Source organism: Octodon degus, unplaced genomic scaffold (assembly GCF_000260255.1).
Source record: "Octodon degus isolate 3935 unplaced genomic scaffold, OctDeg1.0 scaffold00058, whole genome shotgun sequence".
NCBI lineage: Eukaryota > Metazoa > Chordata > Mammalia > Rodentia > Octodontidae > Octodon > Octodon degus.
In genome coordinates, this window is record NW_004524634.1 from 2,028,776 (window position 1) to 2,045,685 (window position 16,910).

A 16,910-nucleotide genomic window follows, 5' to 3' on the forward strand; every position below is an offset into this window, starting at 1 on the left:
CAACTAAGAGCTATCTCCCTGGCCCCTGGGCATTAATGTTTTTAACAAACACTCCTAGTGATTTCTTTGAGCACTAACTAGCATGTATGCACCTCCACTTCGTGCAGGCTACTACTGTCTTAGAAAAGAGCCCCATCGCAGCAACCCCAGAACAGGCTGCAGGCTTCACAGACCTGAATCAGATTCTCCTTTGCTCGTCCACCGCCACCCAACCCCCACAGCCCCGGAACCTGCACCCTCTGGGCCTTCTCCCTCACTCCTATCCTTCATAAGCCCTCTCTGCATGCTCCTGCAGAAGCCTAATAGGAGAACTACAGCAGGTTTGGACATTTTGGACATAGACAGGTAAACTTTCCTTTCCCCAGCCTCTATACCCAAGGTCTGCGGGCCAAGGAAGCTCCATGGCAATGTGTTTGCTGAGGCACTCCTGGGGCTGTGATCCTACTAGTACCCAAGCGTAGAGAAATCTGGGCACCTAGGTATTTGTTCTCCAAAACACAGAAACAACAGGGAAAGTGGGCTGTATTCCTAAGTAGAACCCCAAAGTGAACTGAGAATTTTGTCTAGTACAGAAATACCAGTTTTCCTAAATCCTCTCAATCATCTCTATCACTCAAATTTCTCTCCTTAGTGTGTTAGCTTTCTCAAACTAACAACAGCAAACCCTCCTTGACTCCTGGTGTGTTCTGAAGCTTTTATGTGAATTCTTACACAATTAATCCTTACAAGAACCTTATGAACATGATCATACTAATATTCTTATTTTACAGATGAAGACATTGGGACAGAGAGAGATTAAGAAATTTCTTGGGGTTGCACAGCAAATAGTTGGCCAAGCCAGTCCTCAAACTCAAGGACTCCAGCCTGGAGCTCAGAGGTGCTAAGTACCGTGTGTCATTGTTTCTCAAAAGGGACAAAAACAAAAAAGATATTTAAAAGCAGAATTGTTACAAGACACTGACAAAGCAGATATGCTTTCCTTCTCCCCAAAAAGAACCCCCTCTGTTCTTCTGGTCATAACAGGATGCAAAAAGAAAATACATTCCACATCCCCCAGATGCCATCTGAGTATCAGGGCTAAGAATCATGGCTCCACGCATCGGTCTGACGTCAGAGAAGAAACAAAACTTCCTTAAGTTTCACGTTAATAGTCTATGTAAAATTTTCATTGAAGGCCAGCCAAATAGCTCAGCAGATTAAAGCACCTGCAAGCAGGTGCAGGGGCCAGTGTTTGGATCCCCAGGCTTGTGTGCCGGCCTCGCCCCTGGGACAATCTGAGAAGGCAATTGAGACTGGGCATGGTGGTTGTGTATGCCTGTAATCCCAGCACACGTGGGAGACTATAAACAGGAGAATCACTATGAGTCAGATCTAATAGTGAGACTCTGAACACCCTGTAGACCCTTCCCTAAAATACAGGGAAAAAAAATTTTTTTCAATGAATTTCTAGAATTTCTCACTCAATTCCAAATTCACAAAAATCTTTCAGCCATCACCAAGCCCACAAGATTTCCAAGTTCCCACTGGAGCAGGCCCTGGATCCCTGGCCCTCAATTCATGACAGAAAAGCACAGGAGAACCCAGGCCCGACCTGAACATAGTTAGCTAACCCCTGTGGCCAAGTCAAGCATAAAATTAGATTTTCTGATTGATTTGAAATAAAATCATTTGTCTCTAGGTCTTCTGACAAAAATGTTTTTGAACAGCAATAACTTGTAGAGAGAAGATGGCTGTGCAGTGGGTAACACAGTTCTTTCAAAAAAGCCCTAAGCTGGCTCCATGGACCCCCGTCTCCGGAGTTTCACACGCTGCACAACTCACTCCCCTCAGGTGCAACCAGGACTTGCCTCTATCTACCCTATGGAATACAGCCAAGGTGATGAGATGTCATTTCTGCAGTCATATTATGTAAGACACTTCCTAGTGCTAGCAGATGCTTGATTGCCTCCTTCTCTGCATGCTTCATTAAGTAGCCATATTGGAGAGACCCACCTGGCGAGGAAGTGAGGGTAGCATCCAATCAATATCCCAGAGGAAACAAATACTGCTAACAGCCACCTAGTTTATCTTAGAGGTAGAGCTTTTCCCCTCCGAGCCTTCAGCACAGATCCTAGTCCTGCACAACACTTCAAGAAACCTTGACCCAGAGGACCAGTTAAATCAATCCAGGTTTATCTCCTACCCCCAAGAAACTGTGTTAACAAATCTGTTGTCTAAGTTTCTAAGTTTGGAGTAATTTGTTATGCAACATAGATAACAACCTTAGAATTCTCCAGGTGTATACTGCTGGTAGCCTTCCCTGAGAAATGCTGGGAATACTAGAGAAGTTACAATGACTATGGGGAGTTAGTGGATCGGTTGCCTGCTTTGCTCACCCTACAAGTTGAGAAGATGCCTCTGAGGTGGGTTTTATATGATCTCTAAGAGTGTCTCAGCAGGACTGAACCCCAGGTACCCACAGCAGTAACCTTGGCCAGGCACCTGTGTCTTTTCTTTCCTATGTCATGTTCCCTTTCCATGACAGGTTCTTTGTGGGTTTGCCTCCTACTCAGATCATGACAAACTTCAGGGGAGACAATTTAAGACAGAAGGGGTGGTGGAGTCCTTTCAAAGCAAGACCAAAGAAAAACTAAGTCTAGATCATCTGAAGATACTATTTCCCCAACAAAAGGACATTCAGCCATCTTGTGGCTGAGGCCCGCTCTGGAAGAAGACCTGAGTTAGGAGTCAGGAAAGCCACAGATCCCTGATCTCTTCCCAGGTAAAAGGGAAAGTAACAGTACTGCCCTGGTATGAGGGTACTCTACCCTCTTAATATTTGCATGGTGAAGTCATGACCCTCAGGACCTAAGAATGTAACTGGAACTAGATCCCTTCAAGAGGTAATGAAGGGCCTAGGAGATGGCTCAGTGGAATAATCGCTTCCCTGGCAAGTGCAAGGGCCTGAGTTCAATCCCCGGTTCCACCAAAAAATAAATAAATAAATAAATAAATAAATAATAAAGAAAAAGAAAACAAGAGGTAATGAAGATATTATTAGAACATATGTTAGCTTTGTTCCAATGTGACTGGTGTGCTTATAAGAGGACATATAGCCAGGCATGTTGCAAACCTAGAATCCCAGCACTCTAGGAGGCTGGGACAGGAAGATCACAAGTTTGAGCCCACAAAATACGGGCACTTAATTGTCCAAACAGTATTAGCACAAGTCTTTCTTTTCAATAAACTAAGAGAATTAATGGTATACACACACACACACACACACACACACACACACAATTTTCCCTTCCTTTTCTCCATTCTATCCGTTTCTCTTTTGTTTTGAAGTTTCTTCCCATTTTATATTTTGGATCTTTAAGCTTCTCACACTAGGGAGACAATACGATGTTTATATTATGTGCATCTGGTTTATTTCACTTATGTGTATGGTCTCAAGTTGCATCCATTAAAACATAAAGTCTCAGGGCCAGGGAGATAGCTCAATGGAATAAGTGCTTGTCTGGCAAGTACAAGGTCTTGAGTTTGATCCCTGGTACCACAAAAATAAATGGTAATAATAATAAAGTCTCCAGTTTATCCTCCTTAATGGCCAAGTAGTACTCCATTATATAAAAAGACACATCTCTTTTATCCATTCCTCAGTTGATGGGCATTTGGGTTGTTTCCAAAATCTAGGTATTACAAATTGTGCTACTACAAACATGAGTACACATATATTTCTGTGGTATAATGTTTTTAATTCTTCTGGGAAGATACCCAGAAGGGGAATTTTAGTTGGGCATCTAGAAAACCCTGAAAATTCTCATTCTCATGGGCCAATTGCAGGTGTTCTGCAATTCCATATTCACTTACCTTAAACTGGCATTCTGGTTAAATGTTAATTTCCAGCAGGGCACATTGGCACATGCCTGGACTCTCAGCTACTTGGGACACCAATACAGGAGGATTGCAAATTCAAGCCCAGCATGGGCAACTGAGCAAGACTTTGTTTCAAAATTAAAATTAAATAAAGGCCATGGATGTAGCTCAGTGTTCTGTATATTTAATACCCAGTACAATAAAAAGATCAAATCCCTGGGAAAGGTAATAGCCATTAATTCCTCAAAGTGATTAAAAACAAATGGTAAAATATTAGATATAGCTCCTGAGAAGAATAGAAATCTTTTGAGAGGTTAAGAACAAAAGTAGAAGATCCTAAAACCTGTTTCTTGAAAACATGCAATGGGAAGTGTAAGTGAATGTGTGACAGGCAAGGTCATTTAAAAATTGTTAAATTTGAGTTATTGCAAATTTCTTCACACATACCCCCAAACAAAACCTCAGATTCCAAAACTTTCAAGACTGTATTTATTTGCCCCTACAAGGTAATCCTGGGCCTTTTCAGTTTTGTATTTGTAGGGGGTCTGAAACAGAAAAGAAAGTTCATGGTAAATGACTGAAAAATCAGAAGAGACAGTTCACAAAAAAAATACAAAAAATAAAGAAATATGAGAAATTTGGAGTCTAGGGTATCAGAGTGACAATACATGCTTGGCATGTAAGGCTCTAGCTTTGATCCCTAGGGCAAAAAATAAATAAATAAAAGATTTAATTTCATTAGTAGTCAAATATATTAAATTTGAATATACTGTATTTCATGAAATTTATTTTTGTTGCCTTGAACAAGGACTCTGTAACAGTATGTTTTGTACTAAGTTGCTGAATGTTGAAATTCACCCACAGAGGCTGAGAGTCAGGAAAACAACTTCCTTCCAAGGCCTCATTTTCTCCAGTTATTAGTAGTGTCTTGTTTATTATGGGACATTGAGAACATCAATTGTATACAATCAACCCAAGTAGATATAGATACTTAGAGAATATAGGTCAAAAAGTTCTACATGGGGCATCTCTATTACTTGTACAAAATAATAAACACTGCATTCCTGGTAGAAAAAAAACATACTGTATTTCATAGATTTTAGTAGGTCTCATTATTGGTAAAAATATAACATAATTGGCTCTCTCACATTGCTGGGTATTATAAGTGGGCACTAGGCATCAAGACATCTAATGTACCCACCTGTGAGCCAGGAATCCTACTCTTGCAACTCTATCCTGGAAAAAAATACAAGAAACAGAAAAGGGTACATTCATCAGGTTATTTGTTATGTTTATAAGAAGAAAAAGTTGAGGAAACTTAAGTGTTCCCCAATAGAAAACGGTCAAGTCACTAACAAGTTACTCAATTAACAAGTTACTTAAATATGTCCATGATAGAAAAATCAAGAATGGAACCCACAATGTGATTAATATACACTATCATGATTTCTAAACCCACTACAAAGGGAACAATTTGGAAGCATTTTAGCAGAGGTTTTACTAAGACTGTGAATTCATCAAGTATCTTTTGTATTTTCTAAAATCTCAGCTTAAAAGAATAAACAAGCCTATGACTGAAAAATAAAGACTCAACTCAGACAATTCAGATATTGGAACCAAATAAATACATCACTGTGGAAGGAAAAAAATGCTTTCACGAAGTACTTTAATTTAGCTTTAATTTTTTTTATTTTCTGATGTACTCTCATTTACATTTCAAGGCTGGGTTTTGTTGGAATAAAAGTTATTAAAAAGAGTGTTACCCTGAACTCCATCACTTCGTTGACTCATTGGATATTGGGAAAATTAATTCTATTCCTTAGATTCCTCACATGTAAAATGGACGTAAGTGTTTGTGTATCACAGGGTTGTAAAATTTAAATACATTATTACATATAAAGTGCCAGGAAATATCTGGCACAAAGTACATATAAATAACTTTTTTTCTGATCTTAAGTAAGTCTTACCAACATTCCTGTAATCAAGATTTTTGTTGTTGCTCATATTTAGCTTTAGAAGCTTTATTTTAAAAAAAAAAAAAAAACCTCTTTATGTATCTGAAATGTTTTAAACCTAAGACACGAGTTCATATTGCTGTGTTTGCCTACTGTTAAAAAATAAACCCTATCAGCCTATAGTTTAGTGTATTTTAAAATATTGTTTTATTTTGTTTTTAAGAGGTAGATTGAAAATTCTAGGACTATAATACATATTTAAGTACCCTATTTGGAAAACATCCCTAAGTTTATCAATGTTGTCCTTGTCAGAATCCCGATGGGGCTTGTTTCTTCTTAAGCAACCTTCCAACCCCTTCTCTATCTCTAGGCATAGTGCCAAGTGTACACTGTGGAGAGTGGAAGGAGACCCTGTCTGGTCCTCTGACTCCTCTGTCTGGAGGGCTGCTGACATCTACTGTGACTGTCCATGGTTTTGCTATCCCTTTTCTCCAGACCAGCCCCTGGAGGGATTCAGTATTTACTTGAAGGTGATGATCCTTTCTGGGGCAAGACAAAGGGTTTTCCCACTATTCACATCATAAGGGTCTTGCTGAGGTCTCAGAAAGAAGTAGAATGCAGTACAAAAAGGCTACAATTGTCCACATCTGCCAGTCCCGCCTCAGCTGAGTGAAAGTTCAACCAGGACCCAGAAACTAGAAACCACTATTGTAGCTACAAGCCTCACTTTCACAAGTCAAGAGGGAGAGGTACGTAGGTAATCTTCCAGCAGACAAAGCTCCTTATAATGAGGGAAACACTGTCCACCAAATGTAGCCTTAACCTCTTCCTTGGGGTCCTGGTCCTGATCACATGATTCCTGGGGACTTTAGCCCTTGGTTCCTTACCTCAGACCACCCCACTGAGGCAGGTGCCTCAGACTTGTTTTCTACCTGTGAGGAGCTAGAAGGATGTCAGGAGAGAAAAGCTTTCCAAGAGGAGGAACCTGAAATAGACCAAAAAAGCTTCTAAAATAATGGAGTTCCATTTATACTCCCTTTACCACCCCACAACAGGAGATTTGTCATTAATACTTCATCCTTGAAGTCTATTTTATCCCATATCTGTTCTGGATAACCCAAGAATTAGGGTGTCCAAGGTGGTAAAGCACACTAATCTTCCTTGGGAAATAGGCTTAGCTCCTGGTGTCCTAGCATTTGTTGGTTTCTGGGTAACCCAAAGAACCAACTCTCTCAAGAGAGAACATAAAAAGTCTGGTCTCTCCCCTGAAAGTCTTGTCCATCCAATTCTTCCTTTCTTCTCTGTATTTAACTAGGACCAATGAGGTGGACCTTTTATAAGGTCCTTTATAAAATCTCACATAAATAGTCCCTCTGGAAGTCCAGTGGATTAGGGGGAAACTTATTGCAATTAATTTTACCAAAAGTCTCCATTATCTATATGGAACTAGAAAAGAATTATTATCTTTCTCAAATGTTCTGCTTACTGGTAGGGTTAGGCCACATACCAAGTAGCATCATCATAAAAATCCCCACGAGATTCACACATGTGTGTATACATAAACCCACACACACACCAAAATAACATGAGCCTGCATTCACAATCAATCAAACCTTCTGTGCCCATAGAAAAATTAAAATTCTGACAAAAAAGGATTTCCTGTTATTTTACAAACAAATAAAAATTTGTCTTCCTTTTAATATTTTCTTCTTCTCTCAATCAAATTTAGCTTTAAGAATTTTCCTCAGGTGTCCCGTTGGTTTTCTTCCTCAATAGCTGCAATCAGAGAGCCCCCAACTGGAGCTGTCATCATTCCAAAGATAAAGCTTTCTTGTCCTGCATGTTCCACACAGCTTACCTGTCCAAAGTTCCAGGGAACCACAAGTATATGTACCACTGAAGCACCATTTCCTAGAGTCCCAAAGCTTGGAAAACAGTGAAATCCTGAGGCTAAATGTAGTCATTGGACAGCCCTAGTGCCCTTAGATCAGGCCTCCATGGTAAATTACCTAAGCAGGTGAGATAAGCTAATGCAGAAACAAGGAGTGGTGGGGACTTCAGCAAACAGAGAGCACCTGTCCCATCAAAACAGAAATTCAGCCAGGCACGCAAGTGGTGGCTTAGGATCCAGCACTCTGGGAATCTGAGGCAGGAGATTCCAAATCAAGGCCAACCTGAGCAACATAGCAAGACCTTGTCCTAAAATAAAATATTAAAAAGGGATAGGGGTGTAGCTCAATGCAAAGGCTCTGGGTTCAAATGTAGTCACTTGAACCAGTACCACAAAAAAAGGGGAGGGGAACTCAATCTTCCAAAGTACTCTGTTGATTAACTTCATCAGAATCTGCCCCACCAGTGATTCCTGGGGCAGAAAAATCTGCTTACCATGCAAAAACTTAGCTACATCATGACACTGTGATAGAATCATTACCATCTCTTCTAACCACTAGGGCAGTGGGGATATGAGATAGAAGACAAAAGAGGCTCTAGGGCAGTGGCAACGAATCTATGACACATGCTGTGTGCCACAGCAAGCTATCATCTTAAGCTCTAACAGGCTCACCATCACTGCTTTAGGGCTTCCCCAGGGTGCTAATAAATTCCTCCCAACTAGTCAGATCACCTCATTTCAGAGCTTAAAATGCTACTGTAAAAACATCCCCAAGGATTAATTTCACAGATTATCACAACCTGGAGAAAAGTAAATATCTACCACCCCACAGGCCTCCTCTCAGAAGCCTTTTCAAGGAACTTTCCCATAACATAGCAAAGTTTAGAAATGTATGTTGGCAACACACTTAGGATCCTTTCAGGACAGCATGTTCATCCACAGGTCCCTTCCCAAAGTCCTTCCAATCCAGGACTCTTGGCAACCCACTCCAAAACTGAAGCTGGTCTTTGTTCAGAGACAGATGTAGCCCCCACTGTATCACAGGCAACTCTGAACACAATTCATGATACGAAATGGCCCAAGTTATGGTCATAAATGACAAAAAAAGGAATAAACCAGTGGCAGGACAACCATCATGACACTGACCAGCGATACCCAACCCCGATATGGCAAAGTATATACACCTTGAACTCAAATTTGCAGCAGCTTCTCCTAGACTTGAAATTAATCTTACACCTACAAGACCAGGTGCATGATTTCATATAGGTCATTTCCCTCTCTGGCTGCTCTGGCCCCAGAAATTAATCTCTATTCCTTCCATCAGCAGATTCTTGTATGCTTTGTTCAGGATTCTACCTCTGAGGAATGTTGTTGATCTCACATAGACTGTTCTGATTCCATTTCCAAATCCCCAAAAGTGCCCATCCTTGCCAACACCAAGAATTCCACTCCCCAAGTGCTCTCTGAAGGCAGGAACAAAGGTGCCTCTCCAGCACACTGAAGCTGGGTTGAGGATGCTGCCCAGCTCCCAAGGCCCTCTGCATATGTGCATCTCCACTGAGCTGTATCAGTTCTAAGAGCCTAGAGGGTCTCCACTTAGGATATCTGGCCAGAATTCTGAAACTCCAAATAGTCACTCCTTTGGCTTGAAATCTGATGAGGATCCTTTTGTCAAAGTGAAGACTAACCTAAGCATTCCTTAGCTCCTATATCTTGGCCCCATCCTGATTCCTGATTATAAAAAGTAAGCTTTTTAGAAAGTGGGTAAAAGTGATGTTGACCAACTGCTCAAATCACATGTAAACAAGATCTCAGAGTTAGATATGTTAACAGAAAAAAACTAGCCAGGAAGATCCCTCAACAAGCACTTCAAAGAAAAATGAATTTCACTTTCTTTTTTTTTTTTTTTCTTTATATTTTAGGGACAGGTCTACAGGGTGTTCAGGGTCTCACTACTAGATCAGACTTGTAGTGATCCGCCTGTTCACACTCTCCTAAGAGCTGGGATTCCAGATGCACACCACCATGCTCAGTCTCAGTACCAGTCTCAGTTGCCATCTCAGCGTATCCCGAGGGCGGGGCCAGCATGGCAGGCCTGGGGATCGAACCCCTGGCCCCTGCACTTGTTTGCAAGCACTTTAATCCACTGAGTTATTTGGCCAGCCCTAAAAAGTTGAGAAGGATTTTTTTTTTGGTGGGGGGGGTTGGCTCAGGCTGCCTCAACCATGGGTCACATAAGGCATCTGAAGCTGGGGATTGAACCGAGGTCCCCTAAGCCTGACTGTGTTTGCCTGTGCAGGCACTGAAACAACTGAGCTAACCTGCAAGCCCTTCTTCCTCCCACTTTTTGATAAATTCAGAATTAAAGCCAGTAGTTGGCTTACAGTAAACTAAAGGGGACATATAGTTATCCAAAGTAGGTATCAAGGTCCTAGCTGAAGCAGAAGATACCCGGCTTACAATAAGTGGTGGCCTGGGTGGACTACAGGAGCCAAGGAGAGGAAAGTAGGAGCCCAAAGTGGCACAAACTGAAACCTACCACATCTGGAAGGATTCAATGAATACAAAAGCAGCACCTCTTCCGTGGTCCCTGCCAAAGATGCAAGTCTGAATCCAATCAGGAGGAAACAGATTGGGCAGATCAAGAAATAGTCTACCAAACAACTGGTCCAGAATCTTTAAAAGTGCCAGTGTCATAAAAGTCACAAAAAAGCCAAGGATGAAGGGAGCTACAAAGATAGGACAACTAGAAGTAATTCATGATTCTCAGCTATATCTTTTTGCTCAGAAAAGACATTATTGAGATTACTGGTGAAACTTTAATGGAGCCTGAAAACTGCATGACAAAAATATATCAACACTGATTTATAGATTTTGGTGGTTGTGCTATGCTTATGTTAGGAGAATGTCCCTGCTCATAGGAAATGATGATGTAACTAGGTATGAGGAGAGTACATGCCCATAATCCCAACACTGTGGGAATTGGAGGCAAAAGTGTCCCAAATTTAAGCCCAGTCTGAACAACTTGGCAAGATCCTGTCCCAAAATATTAAAAAGGGATAGGGTTGGCAGGTTGGCAGCTCATTCCTAAATAGGTTAGGAACAAAAGTTCTTTTTTTTTTTTTTTTGCAGAACCGGGGATTGAACTCAGGTCCTTGCGCTTGCAAGGGAAGTGCTTATTCCACTGAGCTATCTTCCAGGTCCCCAGAAGTTCTTTTTGTTATCCTTGGGGCCTTTCTACAGGTTATTATTTCAGAATTTTTATTTTAAAGATGACAGATTTGAATATCTAAAGATGAGGAAAACTTGAAAAACTGATAAAATATTATAATGTATCTATAATAAAGCCTTGAAAGTCACCCTTGGCAGAAGTTACCTATCTGGTATCACCCTAAGAATTAACATACACTTTCAATTAACAAATTTGGTGAGCTAAAAAGGCTAAAAATTAAGTGCCTTGTTCCTTTTTTTAAAAGAAAATTCCAGTGAGAACTTTTTTGTTCTTTATAGAAAATATTAGCCCACACTTTAAATGAATGTGCTATAAGTGGCCTATCCCAGGTTCTACAATCCCTAGAAGACAAAGGCTACCCATTGATAGTCTCTACAGCCTCCTGCCCCTACCCAACACCCAACAGAACTGACAGGAAAGTCGGAGATGATAACAAGGACCAATGGGAACTTAATACAAATCTCATCCTCACCTTGATATGTAGGATACATTAACACCAACATTAGTGGGAGCATGGTTATTTTAAACCAAGATATAGCCAGGCTCAAGGTCCACGTCAGGTCATTTTTTCACTTTCTTTTGGTCTCACTCACCCATGTGCCCTCTTGTGGTAGCAACAAGAATTGTCTCCTAAGCGTTGACAGGCAAGACAAGTTTCCCATCTCAGTCAGAATAGGAAAATTTTGACCAAGCATATATTAGAATGGAATACTTGGGAAACAGCCACTGAATCAGAAATGAAAATCAAGACTGACAAGTGAGTGAATAGGAAGCCTATGAAAAACTCCAATCAGATAAACCACTGATGAAAGCCAACTGAGAAAACCCAAAATATTTTCCAAACAGAGCGGGTATGCCTGTGCCTTATTCATGTTTCCCATCCAACATGGATCGCTAGTGGCGAGCCAGCTCTGTATGTGTCCAGGTGAACACTGATACACAGGGCAACATGCTAGACAGCTCCCTATCATAATATCCTTTGACTGTCCTGTGTACGAGGGAGGTGCTGTTATCATTCCCATTCTGTAGATGAGGAAGCTGAGCATCAAAGAGGCTCAGAAACTCAAAGTCATAGAGCTAACAAATGGTAAAACCCAGGTTGGAACCCCAGCAGCCTGCCTCCAGAGCCTCCACACACCCACTATTCTAAACTGCTTCCCACCATCATTTGTGACTCCATAGCTCCTATTTTCCCTCACAGACAGCAACAACACTACACTTGGCTCAGTTTTCTACAAGCCTTTCTTCTTTCAATGGCATTTACTATGGGACAGAACAGAACAAGGAGCCTCAACTGTGTGGCACTGATCCACAGGAAAAGCCAACTGTGTCCCCCTGGACTTGGAGAAGCATGCCGCTACATCCAGCTACCTCTTTAGTTTGACAAAGTAAGAAGAGTCATTACAATCAATTGCTTTATTACTTATAAAAGACTTCCTTACATACAGCACCCTGCTCTCAAACTAGGATTATCATGAATCTTCATGTATAGCAAGCTACCTACTTCTTTTCTTGGAGACCACAGAATCCAGAAAGCCTTTTGATGTGTTAAATAAGATCTTTTCAAAAATGAACTTAGTTCTATATTGTGTCATGCTGGAGGAATTTCCCCTACCCTTGAGTTACCTACCAACTAATTTAGGAGTGCCATAACCTTCTACATTAGAAAGTCTCACTCTCCCTACCCAGGTGCTTTCACAAAATTTTCTTCTTTTAATCATGTGTTAGCACAAAAAAATGACACAGCTCAAGGTATACATGGTGAGCTTTTCTCTATAGAGTGATTTAAAAAGGAATACTTTACCAGACTCCTGGCCAGTGAAATAACTCCTAGTCACAGGCAGCATGCTCTTGCAATGAGCGTACGCAGGCCCACCACTGCCACCATCTGCCCAGGGCCTTTCCTCTTCATTCTTCAAGACGCAGCTGGTCTGCTGGATAATGTTTTTGGATAGCTCTCTAGCCAAGGATATATGTGCTTCAGGAGTACTGTTGCTATAGTTCTGCTTATCTGGGTCTTGTTTCTAGAAACCATGTTAATTGTCAAACAGTACAATATGACAGTCAGACTTTTAAGGCTTATATCAATATATTTCAAACATTTAACTGATTAAGCTTCATTTTAGCAATAAAGGCAATGCTTGAGTTATTATGGAGAGGAAAGTTCTTCTGTACTCTTAAAATGCGATATAACAGGCGATTGCATTTAAAATAGTATGGTATGGGACATACCATCTTTTAATGAATCTTGTACCTTGTGTCTTATAATGAATGCAGCACAAAACAAAGAACTCCTGTTCCACTATTAAAACACAAACAAAAACTGAGGCAGTGTGCTGCACATGTCTGAATACTGTGACCATGCCACAACCGAACCACTCAATTTGGCAAATAGGAAAAACTAATCCAAACCTATCTTCCTGGCAGTCACCTGAATAGACTACAGGGCAAAGAGAAGAAAACAGCCAAAATCTTAACTGTACATTTTTAAATATTCCTCTTCTAGCACCTCTCCTCTTTGCCTCTAAACATGATCATACTTCTCAGAAGAGTGTTCCACTTGAGCTAACAGTTTCCTTCCTTTCATTCTTTTGATCCTCCTCTCTATTCTCAGACTTTCAGGTTAAATGGTGACTTGAATTTCGTCACTTCCCTCTGCTTGAACCTCAGCTATTTACTGATAATGTACTTTAGCCTTCTTCGAGTTGTCCTAGTCCATTCCTCTCCTGCCTCCCCAACACTGGGCCAGATGCCTTCTGGTCTTGGCCTTCCCTTGTCTCTGTAAGATCTTCTTTCCACCCTTATTTCCCAAGTTTCTCTCCTTCTCAACTTTATAACCATCCCCCTGCCGATCTTACTCCTCCATCTTCTCCACTCTAATGACTTCCTCCTATTAAGGCATCATTCAGGGATTTCAAAGGCCTTTTCTCCCCACCCCACCCTCAGCAGGTCCATTTGCAGGCCTGCTTTTGGGTTTGCCCATCCACGCTCATCCATGAAATGAGCCATAGCATTAGCCCACACCTTTCACTGCCTGCTGAACACTTCTGCTAATCTACTCCCATAATGCTGGTGACACAGTGGTGTTTCAGTTTACAAAGCAGGTTCTTTTGTATTGTTCCACCAAATTATCACAAAACCACTTTCTGTGTTAAAACTACCACCACAAAGTGCTTTGGTGGAAGCCCTGTTTTGTGTCCCAGCTGTCAAGATTCTATTAAAGATTCTCTAGGCACCCTGGACAGTGACAGGAGGTGAGTAATTAAATGGTCAGGATCCCATCCAGATTTGGTTTCAAATTCCAATCATGACACTTCTTAGCTATGTGGGCTTTACTTATTCTTTGGTTTTTCTCTTCTGTTAAACGAGGACCATAAATATCTCTAAGAATTATTATAACCATTAACTGAAAAGTATACATAAATTGCTTGCCTCAATCCTTCACATGTAGAAGCGGTTCAAAAATGCTGTCTACCATATTTCTAAATTCATAAACCTTTACCTCCGAGTCTTCGGCTCCTTCCAAAACATCACTGAGAACTTGTATGTATTCAGTTGCACCTTTAAGGATATCAACTTTGCTAGGCTTTCTGCTCTGAGGAAGAAATGGCACAAGTGCCTTCAGTTTGGCAAAACCACGGTTGAGATTTTTTATCTAGAAAACAAAAAGGACAAAAATAGAAAACAAAAAGGCACAGGGTCAGCAGAGAAGCGAACTTGTACAGACATCTGTACAACCACAAAAGCAGGTTGTGAGCGCTCTTTTCCACTGCCCTCTCATGGGTTCAATCTAAATAGGCAGTGCCAAAGGGTCATGTTCCCACAAGCATTGAAACGCATGGCCAGGGAGAAGGGACAATAATGCAGCTTTGAGGGAGGGTAGACTGGAAGACGTTTCTATGTCCACACGGCACTGTGATATACAGGCAAGTGAAGCAGTTGCTCAACGCTTGCCCTTGCTACACTAGTATTTAAAACCCCTTTATGAGAACATGTGGGACACTTTACATCACTCACTTCCCACCTTCATCTGCAAAGTAGAAAATATCTACCTTGTATCTTTTTTGTAGTGATTAAGGGAAGTCATACCAAAAATCTCACCCAGATCTAACATAAAGTCCTCCAGAAGTGATACTGCTGCTGAATAAAACACTTGCCCAGTCAAGCACAGTGACCTCAACATTCCAACTTCTTTCCCAGCAAGTTAATGCTAGAGTCAAATGTGAGAGTCTACACACTGATGGATTCAAAGACCCTTTACTTTCATTTTCTCCTATTCTCCAGGGTCTAATACAGTAGGTCCCCATCTTATAAACATGCAAGTTATGAATTTTCATGGCTGTACTCTATAAGATTCACTTTGCTGGCTTACAAACAGATCCAGTTTACAAACAATTCTCTCAGAAAAGGACTCATTCATAAGTTGAGAACTTACTGTACCTTGGCTCTGCAGACCTAGAACTCTGATGCTCACTCTCCAACGGGACACAGGCCCTAGGAGAGCTGGCTTTATATCATAAAGCCAACATACTCAATTCTACTGACAGCCCCTCTGCTACCCTGTAGTAAAACAGACAAATGAGATGTCTTCACATGAGAATTTACATGAGAATTCAATGACCAGTAAATGTATGATAAAGATTTAACTTTAATAATCAAACTACAACAAATTAGATACCATTTTTCATATACCAAGTTGGTCATATTTTTATGTTCACAGTAATCATCAGTGTTGTGTCTCCATTCCCTTTTCAGGCATGTCTGTATTTTCCAGGTGTTATTAATTCTGTCATTTTAAAGATAAAGGTCATTAGCTTCCTAAGTGAATAAAACCCGGGTCAGTTCTCTACACAAGGCGGTACCCCCGGGTGGAAAGAACCCCTTAAAATACTGGATCAAAGTCTCATTTCGGGACCATCAAGTCGTATCACAGGATTATTTATTTATTTATTTATAGGTTTTTGAGACAGAGTCTCAATCTTTAACAGGCTGAGCCTCAAAGGCAAGGCAATCTTCTTGCCTCAGCCTCCCAGGGCTGAGACTACATGCATGTGTAGTGGCTGAGAAATACACACTTCACCACCCTTACAATTTTCCAATTTCTCTTATGTCTTCTGCCCCTATTCTGCCCCCGCATTCGGTGCTTTCTCCTTAGTTTCCCACCGGTTCACTAATGTTTCGGGGGGTGGGGGGATAGGAACAGCCCCAAGAGAATTCACTTCTCCCCATCCAGGCCTCAAGGTGCTCTCTGCAGCCCTCTGCCCTCCCTTCCCCAATCCTTGCCCCTCTAGGTCCCCTTCTCAGGCAACCAAACCCGAGGTTACCAACCGCCTGCCAAACGGGGATCCTGAAAGCTGACCCAAACCGCTGAAAGCTACCAGCAGATGTCGCTCCAATCACGGCCACAAGCCAATTCCCTTCGACTGTGGCAGCCCCAACTGGGAAAGTTCCCTTCTCCACTTTCTCTCGACAGCGCCCGAGAGGGAATTTGGACGCGAGCTGGGACACGGGTTCTTTACTTTAAAAGAAATAAACTCGCACGTGAGGGACGACTGCCGCTGGACGCAGGTGCGGGACAGCACGGCCACTGCCGCGCTCACGACACGCTGCCCACCGACCTCAGGAGGCCGAAGAGGCGTCGGGGCCGCGCGAGGGGCGCACCGGGCTAAACCCCGCGGCGCGGGGAGGGGCACGGGCGCAGAGGGCCGCGCCCCAGTGGCCCTGGGGACCCCTCACCCGCTCGCGCTCCTTGGCATTGGCCACGCGCCGCCGCTCCAGCACCAACTGGAGGTCCTCGGTGGACGAGTAGCCGCCCGAGGGCAGCCGCTTGAGCCGGCAGATGGCGGCCAGGTGGGGCAGCGGCCCGAACTGCTCCCGGAGCACGTCTTCCAGCACCTCGGCCTGCGGGGCGCCCAGGACCGCCAGCCGCGCGGGGCCGGGCTCGGGCGACGCGGGCCGGGAGTCCATGGCGGCG

At 42.3% G+C, this 16,910-nt stretch overlaps 1 protein-coding gene across 1 annotated transcript; it reads right to left on the minus strand.

Annotated features, from left to right (window-relative positions):
• Positions 1–4,357: 4,357 nt before the first annotated feature.
• Positions 4,358–16,903, minus strand: Figla (folliculogenesis specific bHLH transcription factor). The gene is made up of 5 exons (XM_023718365.1): positions 16,673–16,903; positions 14,439–14,591; positions 12,741–12,960; positions 5,060–5,094; positions 4,358–4,403 (listed from the first exon to the last, which is right to left on the minus strand). The coding sequence occupies exons 1-4, from the start codon at positions 16,901–16,903 to the stop codon at positions 5,090–5,092; spliced, it is 609 nt and encodes a 202-aa protein (XP_023574133.1). The 3' UTR covers positions 4,358–4,403; positions 5,060–5,089.
• Positions 16,904–16,910: the final 7 nt, after the last annotated feature.